Source organism: Fukomys damarensis, unplaced genomic scaffold (assembly GCF_012274545.1).
Source record: "Fukomys damarensis isolate Sample0158 unplaced genomic scaffold, DMR_v1.0_HiC HiC_scaffold_35, whole genome shotgun sequence".
Lineage (NCBI taxonomy): Eukaryota > Metazoa > Chordata > Mammalia > Rodentia > Bathyergidae > Fukomys > Fukomys damarensis.
Window position 1 is genome coordinate 47581867 of NW_022900947.1, and position 13415 is coordinate 47595281.

The window sequence follows — 13415 nt, forward strand, 5'->3', positions numbered from 1 at the left end:
GATGTAGAGAAAATAGAAAGAACCGGCAGGGCAAAACAAATTTTATTGGCATAAAACAAAGAGAACATTTACCATGCTATAATTTATAAATAATCAAAAGTTGATAATTGAGACATGTTGTTCTGTAATTATTGAAGAATAGTTATATTGTTTCAGTGGATCATTGCCATGCATAGTACAGTTCAAGTCATTTTAAGGGTTTTCCCGTATACTTTGTTGGCCTGGCATCAAAAAGAAGCACTGCTTGAATTACAGCTCTAAATAACATGTTACAGATTGACATAACACCTCATTTTCATCCTTTCCCAGACCTGTTTACCACTGTCGCATTTCAAGGAACACACACAGATCTGCCTAGATCGCTACTCTGCCCTAGGTCACAAGGACGAGTCCCAAATAGCCTCTCCCTCAGAGCCTCCTGACATCAAAACACCCACTGTTGTCCTAAGGGAAGAAGTAGCACAGCTTTGTGGTAAAATCGTACCCTTGGAAAGGGTGTTTACATGATTATTCTATTCAGATCCACTTATTCAAAAACTGTTACACCAACCACAACTTTCTGGTGCAGAAAGCATCCTTCTCAAAATGACTAATTTTTTCCAGGAACTCTAAGTCTGACTTTCTCAATAATGGTCAGAAAAGCTACTCTGAATTTTTCGGTATGGAATACTAGAAATCCTATTTGTTAGGAATCATTCTTTCACCAGAAGTAAAAGATGTTGTGGTCGGCCCTCTGCTGACAGCAGTGTTAATAATTGTCGAGCTGTATGTTGAAATTCAAACTCAATTCTTTTTCTGTGATTCAGACAGAACCCTGTTTCTGATAGCAAAGGAGCAAGTATGACTAGACTACAGCCAGAACCTAGGGAGCTGGATAATTAAGAAACAGCTCTTTTTACACAGCCACTTTATTTTTAGCCCCAATGGTTTGAGCTTTTTATTTTTAGTAGTGGCATCTTTCTGTTTGGTTTTATTTGGTTTGGGCTGTTCTTATCATGTTCTGCAGGTACTATTCAGGTGGTAGCTTGTACTTCCAAATAATTATATGATTATTTCTGCTTCAAAAGTTTTAGTGATATAGTTCCTGGTATTATGGGAAGAAAATAAGAAATAACGTGAATAATTGGACAACTGGCATTCTTTAAATAACCTACTCATGATTGTTAACTCTACTCATAACTGACAAAATAATTTAGTTTTATACTTTCAAGGAAGCATCAATTTCACATAAGATTTTTTTCATTAAGTAGGGTACTTTTTAAAAAATATTATTGGTACATTTTAGGTATACAATATAATGACATTCATCATTGGAGAGTTATACCTTTGCATATCTTGATTCTTATTTTCCCCCATATTCTACCCTCGCTTCAACCCCTCCACCCTCCTCTATTTACAAAGTCTTTGTTTCCATTTTTTCATTTTCTCGCGTCAATTCCATTCGCCTCTTTCCTTTCCCTACCCCTCCCAGTGAAATAAATAGGACACACAGGAGTAAATACCCAGCAGTTCCTCTGGTGTGAGAAACTGAAAGTGTAAACAAGGATGAAAATGTATAATAGATAATGTGAAATAGGAAGAAAAGGTGCAAAGGGGAAGTGGGAGGGGTAGGGAAAAGGAGCTTTATAGAGCTTTTTAAGTAGCTTTTGCAATTCTTCAAGATACTTGATGTAGAGCAGTGGTGGCAAAAGTATGGCATGCATGTGATTTGTATTTGTTTTAAGACAAAAGCTGTTCATGTATGAGTTTATTTTTTTCCTAAACTAAAACCTCGCATTGATGTTTCACAATAGTGGTAGCACTTTGCAATAAATTGGGTTTAGGCTTGCATTTTGGGCACTGGTCACTAAAAGGTTCACCATCACTGACTGGTATAGAGCAATGAAAATTCCCTATTATTCAGCTTTCTTGAAGCTTATGTTCCAGAGTGAAAAAAAAAGCACATAAATATTCTTTCCACCTACGTGGTGTTGTAACTACCTCCCTTCCCCGCAAAACACCAACTTATTTGTGTCTTTAAAGTGACTCCAGTGTGCTTCACTTTTCAGCTAAAAAGCAGTGACAGATGGCCCATAAACACCAAACTTCTGGGAAGTGTTCAGAAATTTCACAGCTGTTAGGAGGGAAGTATACAATCAGAACTCAGTTAGAGGAAAGAGGAAGAGAGAGGAGACACAGTCCTGGAAGATAGTCTCAGAATCCAGAGTGACCTGTGTAGACTGGGGAAAGAGCAGAGGCAAACAGAACAGACTTCAGCGAAAGACGAGTGAAATGCAGTGTGGCTGTAGAGAAAAGACAAGAACGTCTGCACATGAAAGGTGGCGGAAGACAGGTTCTGTGGAAATGCTTAGTGAAAAGATCTAGGCATTGGCAGCAAGACATTTTTCACTGTTTGGTTTCTTTTTTTTTTTTTTCTTGGAAGTCGGTGCCACCGTTGAAAAGTAGAATTGAAATGCCTAAATGTGCATGTGGATTGAGGGATCCTTGTGAGGGTGTCTCCCAGAAACTGCCCTTGTGTGGGACAGCGATACGGAGGACCTTGTGAGCTCCGTCTAAGCACTCAGAGGCCTCAAGAAAGAGACATTTTATATCGGTTAAGTCAGTTAAGAGATTATAGTTTGACTCTTCGGCCACATCTCTTATTAACACTGACAAATCTATAGAGCTTATCTGTACCTTTATGTCCTTTGTAAAACATTAATCAACAAATTCACTTTCTACTCTTCTTGCTACCACAGAAGCCCTCACTGGAATTATGTCTCTGCATTTGTGAAGCTGAAGTTAGTTTCAAGTAGTGCTTTAGATGTAAAAGTGAGTTATAGTGCATAAAGCAATTCATTTTTAAGTAGTGGTTCTTTTCATTTTATCAGAAAAACATATTCATATAAAGAAGACTGTGCATTTTGTTTAAAAGCTTTTAATTGTTTTATATATGTTGTAGGGCTTTAGTATAAACAACGGGTATATCTTCTATTATGAGTGCAATTCGTTTGTTATGGAAGGGACTAAGCAAGCGCTACTCCTGGATTGCACAGATATTTGAGGAAGGAAGCTGTAAGCAATCTTAAAGTAAAGAGGCTGAGACAGAATCTTGCTCACATAGCTCACCTTGTGTCCTAATACCTAACAGTATACCCATAGCATGGTAGCCCTGTGACCAGACTTTCTAAGTTAGCACAAATTGAATAAAATTAAAATCAACTTTAGAGCTCAGTTTTTCTTAACAGATTAATAGTTTTCCCAATAAAAATACTTTTAAGTGCATTGAAGAATTAGAAGAAAACAGACTGAAAAGGGATGTTATATTAGGAAATGTATAACTAGATGAGTTATCTATAAAAGCTTTTGTAGCTTCTCTAGAATTTCATGAAACACTTTATTTCTGTGAAACTCCTCTTTTTATGATTACAGTTTTTCCTTTCGATTGTATTTTTTATAAACTGAATGATAAAGGATTATTGTTATACTGAGTCATCTGCATTGGACTTATTCTTGTTTCTTTATTATAAAAGCCTTCTTTTATATCAAATTTTAAAATTACATATATATATGTATAGAAGAAAACATGTTACATTTTAAGCTGTATGAAGCAAGAAAAAAGTAGTGTCCCATTTATCCTTGCCTTCATTGTTTCCCAGTTATTTCAAATTAGACAGTAAATGGTAAAGAAGGGAAATGTGCTTAGATGCAGACTCAAGAATTAGCCACAAAGATTTTAACTCTGAATTTTCTGGGAGTGAAAAAATCTGAATGACTTTCTATTTTTAGGGTTTTACATTACTTGCAGTTATACCTTTTGTTTTCTCTTTAAACTCTAAACAGTGATTATTTGTATCTGAACACTGACTTTCATTTACACTTTAAAAAGTTCAGAAATATAAATATTAGGTATCAGGTACAACTAAAAGATGATTTTTTTAAATGATTAAACACAACAATTAGCCTCAACAATTAAATTTGTATAACAACAATAGAACAAATATTTGAGTTTTATGACTCTCTTTATGAGAAAAGCATTAAAATAAGCTCTTTGTAACTTACTTATTAATATCCCAAATATTGAATTCATTGATGGAAAATAATTCCTTGAGAGGCCTATTGCGTGACGGCTAAAGCTGCCAAAGCACCGGGTAAGAACCCTTAGAGGAATATGTCACGCAACTTCAGCAAGCAAATGTTGAGCAATTAGTAAGTGAAAAAATTATTTTCCAATTGTAGGCTATTTTTTTTTTGCAGTATATACAGGAAGAATACCTGAAGAAAATAAAAGATTGTATTTTCCAACTCTAGAGATATGAAAAGCTTTATTATCCTTGAAACCAAGAGGTGTTCATTTTCTGTATTTTGAGCTTAAAATTTTTCTTTGTTGAGTGACAGCTTCCTATAACAAAAATTATAATTTAGAAGATTAACAATACTAGAGCCAAGCATTCTCTTCCCATTTTTGATACTTTTTATTCAGTGAGTAAACGTAGATACTTTTTCAGATAACTGCATGCATTCATAAAACTCTACCAAGACATTGTGTACTCTTTATCTGGGTTCCCTCAGTATCTTGTAAAACTGCATTACCCTGTCACAGCCAGGACGCTCAAGCTGATAAACTCTACCAATCTTGTGTCGTTTTCTTCAGTTTTACTTGTAGTTGAATTTATATGTATGCATGGTATGTGCAATTGTATTCAGAAAATAGGTTTGTGTATTTACGTTTTTAGTCAGGCTATAAAATAATTATCTATTTGTGTCATCAGAGATGCTTCCCGGTGCCCTTTAATGGTAATATTTACATATTTCCCTCTCCCTCTCCATCTTTAACCCCAGGCATTCACTGGCAGATCCTTCCTATCTTTCTGTCCCTTCAATTATGTTATAAATAGAAATGGAATTACATGGAATATAGCCTTTTGTTATTGGCTTTTTTTCTTAGTATAATTCTTTAGAGATTCATCTAGGTGTTAGTAAGCAGAAGTTTATTTTTCACTGCTGAGTCATACTCCATATCATAGTTATGCCGCAGATAGTTTGACCATTGACCAGTTGAAGGAAATTTGGTCTGTTTCTAGTTTGGGGCTCTTGCAAATAAGCCTACAATGAACATTCATATACAGTTTTTTTTTGTGTGAACATCAGTATCCATTTCTCTGGATAAATGCAGAGTGAAGTCGCTTGGTGGAACATGGTGTTTGCATGTTTAGTTTTATGAAAGTCTGCCCAGCTGCTTTTCAACATAGATGTACTATTTTGGATTCCCACCAGCAAACTATGAATGATTCCGTTTCTCTGCACCGATGTCATCATTTGAAATTTTACCATTTTTATTTTATATGTAATGTGCTATCCCATTGTTTTACTCTGTGTTTTCCTAATGGCTATAATAGTTCTTTCCATGAATTTCTTGCCACATGTGTGTTCTTTTTCATAAAACTTCTGTCTATACCTTTGGACAAGTTTCTAAGTGAACTTTGTTTTTAGTACTGACTTTTGAAAATTGTTTCTGTAGTCTAGATATTATTTCTTTGTTTAATCATAAATATTTGTATTTGGGGACAAATATTTTCTCTTTGTATGTAGCTTGTATTTTCTTTCATGTTTTTTATTTCAATCCATGTATTCCTTTGTGTCAAATTGATTATCCCCATGAAATTTGTATTTGTTTCATATTTTCTTCCTTCATCATCTAACATTACTATATGATTCAGCCTATCATTTTCATACTTGACCTAGTTATATTTAATGAAATGCTTCCTCTGGTCTTTTCCTTCTTTGTTAAATGGTTTTGGAGGGTTGCATCTCATACTAATGATGTTCACAAACTAAGAATATGCATTGCACGAAAAAATGAAAGTTTAACTTTGCTACTTTGTTATATCAAAATTTCAATAACCAGTTGGAAAATGGAAATATATTCATAGCTATTACTTGACGCTATAAAGTTAGTATTTAAATGTTTTAAAATAATATCCATCTGATTTTATCACATTTGTAAGATTCCCAAATTAGTATGCTTAATATAGTATACTAAGTGTAACAATAGATTTTATGTCTTTATCGGTGATTCTTCCTAAAATTTCTAAGAAATAGCCAATTCTTCTGTTGTGTCAACAACTGCTCTCCAAATGAGTGTTTTATCATAAATGTTGCCTTTTATTCTTTTTTATTCTCATTTAAAATAATGCAGTTGTTTCTGTGAACAAAGAAGTATTTTGTTTAATTTTAGCTTTTCTCTTTTTCTTTGTTTTTGGCTTTCAGTTTGTGTTTTGTTGTGTGAATGAGAGGATTCTGCTTTTTTATTTTTATTTTTAGCAAGCATGTGAATATATTCTTGCTTACACCTTGGGAAAGATAGCACCTGAGATGTGGCCTAATCAACGCTGTAAGCCATTTTCGTTCTTTCCCATCTACTCAATACGTGCATTGTTGGAAATGTGTGTGCTCTGGTGGCATATTTTTAAGTCTAATTAACTGCTTGCCTGCAATCAGGACTATATCAACTGTTGTCATTCTAAATGTTTCCTTTCTTTTTTTCAAACACATTTGCCTGATTGACCTTTTTTTCTTGTCTTTCTATGGGGCTGTTCCAGGAGCCATGGCTAATCACCTTATAAGCAATGCTGTGCTTCGTGTGCATGGTACTAACAATCCCTATAACACATTGCTTGGGGAACCGGCGGTCTGTAACAACCCTTCTGTCAGCATGTACAACGCACAAGGTGTGCTGCAGTTTATCTTAATTTTCTCAAGTGAGAGTCCCACTTTATTTAGCTTTTATGGGCACATTCTCTTCTTCTTTCTCCTGCCTTTTCTTTGTTTTGGAAACAGACACACACTTTGCATTCCACACCCTTGGTGCTTTTATTTTCCGTTTTCCTTAGGTCTTCCTTAGTCAGAAATGGATCCCTTCTAATAAACAAATGCCCGAATCATCAATATGTGTTTGTTTCCTCTGTGCTGTTATAAAATGTATTGTGATTTGTCAGTACTTTTCTTGTTGTCCGTTTCTTTCTGTATTGAACACCCAAGCATTTATTTTGAAAAATGAGATATTTGGCTAAGGTAAGTAAGACAGAGCCTTGGTCTTAATGGTGTAAGGTCAAGAAAATATGTTATTATGAAGTACTTTGGGCGCGAGGACTTATAATTGATAAAAGCGTTACATTACCTCAGAAGTTGTGTTAAACAAAGCAGTGGAATGGGCCAGCCACTCAGGTCCTTCTTTCCTCAAGCTGTCGCCTCAATGAGCCGGTTCAGGAAGTTCACAAAAGTGTTTCTCCTACCCTAGAAGAATCTTCCCAGTGTCTGCCAGCTTGAGGAGATACAGATTTGTGTCTTGATAAAATAGACAGGTCTTCTTAAAGCTACTTACACAATAAGTCCTTCAACAGGCTTTTTACCTTTCTAAATATGAAAATGTTGGGAGCACAACAAATTTAAAATAGCCTACATCTGTATTTGTACAGAGACCACAAAAATTGCTCAAATAAAAGTCTCATAAAAGAATACTAGTCAGGGATCAACTTACTTAAAATTATATTTTTAAAAAATCCACCGTAATAGGTCCCTTCATAGTAAGTCCATGATCCCCTCAAGTTCAATGTGATAGATCAGCAGTATTTAAATTTTCCAAGCAATTTTGAATACAATTTTCATTGTCCTTTGCAGGCATTTTTTTCCTTCAGTCAAAGGTAAAAGATTACTGGTGGGAAAGATTTGGGGTGAATGTGCTATTCAAAAAAATAAAAAGAAGGAAAAGAAAAGAAAAAACCCATGACCACTGGGAACATGAGACTCCCATATCGTGTGAGCATCCCCAGTAGTCCTTTGCCAGATAAAAAGATAAAAATTTTGAGCCCAAAATTATTTCAGAAATAACCAAGTCACTGATTAAAAAGTGACTTTTAAGGATTTGGTCAAGATATTTGTCAACATAATAAAATAGTTCAGCCAACTTTCAATTTTCTCGAGTTTCTTAAAGTCTACATATCTAAGAATCACAGACTTTTCACAAAGAAGGAAGGATAGAAACCTCATGAAGTCCTCTGTACATCCTTTTGTAGTATTCCTCTGGCTATGATGCTGATGCCTTTAGAGCAATGAAGACTAAAGCTGTCCAGAAAGCACTTTTTGTTGTCTCCTGGAAATCGTGTAAATACTTAAAATCAGCTCTTTTCCTTTGGTCTTCTATTCTCCTACAAAAACAGAACCATCAATATGAGACTTTTTCTGGGTTCTTCATGGATATCCTCTGTACTGTTTTTCATCAGTCAACATCCCTGCTCAGTTGCAGGATTCTGAATTGCACATTATACAGTGCACCAGACTAGCACAACTTTGAAGTGCTTATTTTGTTTTTGCCTTATTTTCCTTGAGCCAAATGACAGGTAAATGTATGGTTATAAATATGTTAAAGTGTGCTGATGTACTAGTATGTTTTCAATGATGTGAAATAAAGACTTGCACCTTTTCTGTGAATTAAATGTGCTCTACGTTCTTCACCTTAAACAGAAGAATTGTTGGTAATTATTTTTAACTAAGTAAAAACTTGTGATCACGTTTTGTGTTATTATTTCAGATATATTTTAAAATTTCTTATATAATAAAAATAATTATTAGTTGTATGTTTTTACTGTTTCAGTCTATCTCCTTATTTTACATTATTTTTACTGGTACCCAAAACCAAGGGATTTTTTTTGAAAGATGACTATTTGTATAAAATTATTAAAATAAAATTCTCACAGCACAAATTTTAAAATAATACCATATACATAAAAGTTTTATTCCTGTGAAATCCATTACATGTTATTGCTATTATGATCATTGATAAATAAAGAAGGATTAGTATAAACAGATTTGTTATTTTTTCTAGCAAATTTAATAAATGCTACTTTACTTAAAAAGAAAAGTAAAATAATTTTATTATTTTTTCATGGTCAGAATTAGAATTATTCAGCTATTTGATGTTTTTAGTAGTTTTTAGGGTATCAATCATGATAGTGTTTAAAGAACTTAATCGATTAACACTGACCAAAAATAAGTATTGGTGATTGTCATATTGCTACTAATCTTATGCTTTCAGATGAATGCACTTATATTCTTACTGGCAAGGTGAAATCTTACATGAAATATAGGTGGCTCGGTAGGTACTGGAGTGGTTTATGTTGAATTACCACTTGGTTGTGTTCTGTGTGCACTCCAATTTAGTTGTACCAGTACTATCCAATCATAGAAACATTCAGATTTAAAGTATCTGTTCTTGCTTGTAAGACTTTTATTCAAAATATGTGAAGATGTGTGTGTAGTGTTATTGAAGCATACAGAGTTAGAAATAAAAATGAATAAAATATTTTTATTTAATTCAGAGTCTATGGAAATATTTAAAATCTCATGCATAGTATTTCTGGATCATTATCTTGTCAGTCCTTGAAACTCAATTTTTGTAAAGCTATAACTCATTATAGAAAACTTGCCAATACAATATAAGAAAATGTCATGAGTTTACTAAAATAAATTTACATTTTAAGGTAATTTAATTCAATTCTAAAACAGAAAAAAACACACCCATAGGACAGGATATTATAAAGAATCATTACAGCTCTTAAGAATACAAGATTATATTAGAAGAGCATAATTTAATGTTCTGATGGCTTTCATAACCTATGTCAGATGTGAAGGGATGATTTCAGCAGAGTTGGAGGAGCCTAGAAGATCTCCTTTCTTTATCCCAGCATTGCTGCTCTGTAGGGAGGTATTACATATGACCCAGCCTCCAGCAGTTGTAGTTTCTTTCTCTCTGGAAAATGGGAATTGAGTGTCGGTGATCTCCTGTATTATCACATTTAAGTGACAAGCCGTCGTGAACCCAACAGCCATTTTCATCTGTTGATAAATAGCTTAGCTGTTTATTTCAAATGCCAATTCTAAAACTATTTGGAAAGTTAAAAAGAGATTTCCCCTGTATTCCCCTATAGGTCTCTTTTGCTGAGAAGCAAGTGAACATTTAAAATATACTTCAAACTATCTCTAAAACAGTGGTTAAATTATAACAGTTTGGAATACCTTGACATGATCTGCACAATTAATTCACTGGTTTTTAAATTTGTGATATTTTAATCTTCCTATAAATCAGCAAGAGCAATTCTTCTGACCTGATTACAATATGAGTTTTAGTTTTCAAAATTTTTTCTAGGTTTGTTTTTAAATCTCTAAATGTTTGATTGCATACAACTGTGCAGCAGCCCAGAGAAAAACTTGATACTGATGATGTGCTTCCCCCACAAATTATCTTCATACAGAATAGCAGATGGGTTTAACCTTTTTTTTTTCCTCTGTAGTCACACAACTACTGAATATGAGCTCCAGAATGACAGTTGTTGGTCAGGTTTTAATTAGAAATGATAAACAACATTTGTCTCGGTGCTACGTTTGTCTCCGGAAAAATAACCTTGGTACAGGGAAAGAGAAGATACAAGAGGGAAAAAACACAAGAATGAAAACCTTCATGCTGGTTTTCTCTTTGCATCCAAGTTAAAGATTTTATTAATAGTTTACTAATAAATTCTAAAGTTCCATGACATTCCTTACAAGCAGGTGTGCTCTAGTATCCCACAAATACTATTGAAACAGCAATGGAAATAGGCACAGTCACCCTCTCCTTATGCTTTCTGGTTTGTGTGGTAATCCTAACTGTAATATAATTGTGAATCTGTATGAAATTGACAAACTGTAGAAATGCTAATTAAAGGCTCGTTATATTAGCATGTGTTAAGGGGAATTTCTTATTTTCTGACTAACATTTTAGTATTTTCAATTATGATAAACCATGTAACACAGACTCATGAATTTTGGGGCAGTGGAAATTATTTCCTTTGACTCTTTTTTCTGCATATCATCAATTTGCTTTTTACTCATGTTTCTTCTACTGTCGCTGTAAGCTTACTTGTTGTTTTTTCTTTCCTTTTCTTCATGCTGTCGTTTAGAGCCCTACAGAGAGACAAGTATGGGAGTAAAGCTAAACATTGCATATCAAATGTAATTTTTTTTAGTTCACTTTTATTGCATCACATATAGATGATGTAGTTATTAAAAACAGTTCATCTCACAATTTAAAAACTAAAGAGCTTATAAATCAACCTATATAAATATGTGCTAATAGAAATTAGACGCTTTTGTTGTCTGATTCTTTTATTCTGTCACATAATCAACATAGTTGTTAAGTTTCATGTAATGTTTGTGTGAGTTAAATTGTTTTTAAATTAAGCATTTATTTTTGCTAAGTATTTCATAAACTTTTAATTTTTATTAGTACATTTCTTCATAAAGATGTGTCACATGCAGCATACCCACTTTATTTCACTCTGGCTGTTTTTGATCTGTACCTAATGCATTGACAACGGAAATTTAAAAAGAAATGTTTCAATGCATCAGCCACCCAACCGTAACCATTAAGCATACCATACAGCCTCTCCGACTGCAATCACTCATCACATACAGCACTTTAAAAGGCATTTACCTTTTTTTTTTAAACATTGTGGATTTGTGTACAAGATGTAACATGAAAATAAAATGGCTTCAGCCTATGTCTGTGATGGCTGTTTATTGAAATCTGTGTCACTTGAACACACAGAATGCAATGGAAATCCATATAAATTTGACAGTCTGCAGCATTTCATCTAAACCGACATTTAACTAGTTGAGTTTTGATGAGCATAACTGCATCACAGATATAGAATGAGTGTTGTATTTTCACAAGTTAGTAATGTATTGAGAAGCTTAATAGAATTCTTCAATTAATTTTCCTGTAAGGCAATACTCTTTATGTAGTAATATTGGTGAAATGTGTTTTTTTTTTTGTGGTTGCATTTGAAGTGATTTATGAAACTATTATCAATTCTTGAATTTCTGTTTATTCAAGAGAATGCAAAAACCTTGAAGAAGTATATGGTCAAATTTGTTGTAATGCAGCTGTTTGTCAACAGAATATAATGTTTACCCTCTTTTAAATCCAAAATTTGATATCCTTCAAAGCCATCACACATTATAAAATGGTAGCTTTTGTACTGACACTGTTTTTAGGAATCAAATCTGTGTTTTTATGCATTTTCATGTGGTGTTAACCAACAACCTTAAACAATCACTGATGGATTAATTTATAACAATAAGCAAAATGCTTGTAACAAAAAAAACCATGAGGAAGTAAATCCAGATACTTTTGAAAGTTTCTGTGTGTAAATTATTTTAATCTGGCATCTATTTGACTAATCATTATTTCATGACTACATCTTTCTGCCAAATTTATCATAATCCTTTGTAATTTTTTATGTTGGGATTATTTTAATCTCACAAAATTATATATCAAATTATTAGACTATTTACTTCTTTTACTTTGACCTGCCTATTCAAAGTACTCCACATAAATTATGTTAATATTATAGCTATTTTGACAAGAAAACATGTAAAATTAAATGTAACAAATTACAGTACTTCGTTGATTTTGATGTATATAAATTGAAAGCTATGATGAAAAAAATTTGGTACTATTTTGCTGAAGTTATAACCAAATATGCTTCAAGTAATATCAGACAACATTGGTGTGAAATTGACAGTTGATAATTTATAGGCTTTTTAGAATTCTTTTAAGATTTATTTCAGATACTTTATAAAATTTCAATCAGTTGTTCAATGACCATACCGTAGCTATAGTTATGTGCCTATAAATTTAATAGTATTTTTTGTTTCTCTCCAAAAATTGAATAGCTAAAATGCTAGGGACACGTATGCACACGTCATAGTCGATGAATGTTTTTGCTTCTGTGTGTTGTCCTGTGGCCTCCTGGATATCCATGTCATAGTGTCTTATAATCTTTTTCAGAGGGGCTTCTGAACAATGCCAGGGATACAAGTGTCATGGATACTCTACCACTGAATGGTAACCATGGCAATAGTTACAGCATTGCCGGTGGCGAATACCTGAGCAACTGTGTGCAAATCATAGACCGAGGCTATAACCATAACGAGACCGCCCTAGAGAAAAAGATTCTGAAGGAACTCACTTCCAACTATATCCCTTCTTACCTGAACAACCATGAGCGCTCCAGCGAGCAGAACCGGAATCTGATGAACAAGTTGGTCAATAACCTGGGCGGAGGGGGCGAAGAGGACAGCATCGTCCTGGACGACGCCACATCCTTCACCCACGAGGAGAGCCTGGGCCTGGAGCTCATCCACGAGGAGTCGGACGCGCCCCTGCTGCCGCCCAGAGTCTACTCCGCCGAGAACCACCAGCCGCACCACTACTCCCGCAGGCGGATCCCCCAGGACCACAGCGAGAGCTTCTTCCCCCTGCTGACCAACGAGCACACGGAGGAGCTGCCCTCGCCCCCCAGGGACCCGCTCTGCACCAGCCTGCCGGCCCTGGCCGG

The 13415-nt window shown here is 34.3% G+C and overlaps 1 protein-coding gene across 7 annotated transcripts in view; it reads left to right on the forward strand.

Moving 5' to 3' along the window:
* Adgrl3 (adhesion G protein-coupled receptor L3) overlaps nucleotides 1-13415 on the forward strand; it is an 811341-nt gene that overhangs the window by 766871 nt on the left and 31055 nt on the right. For 5 of the 7 annotated variants that reach the window (XM_033758917.1, XM_033758918.1, XM_033758921.1 and 2 more), the window contains 2 exons: nucleotides 10974-11025; nucleotides 12866-13015. The exons of 1 other annotated variant lie outside the window; for it this stretch is intronic. In XM_033758917.1, coding sequence (XP_033614808.1) covers nucleotides 10974-11025; nucleotides 12866-12926 — 113 coding nt within the window. In that variant the 3' untranslated portion in view covers nucleotides 12927-13015. Of the gene's footprint in view, nucleotides 1-6581; nucleotides 6711-10973; nucleotides 11026-12865 lie in introns of all 7 variants that reach the window. One more of the 7 variants, XM_033758923.1, reaches the window with a different exon arrangement.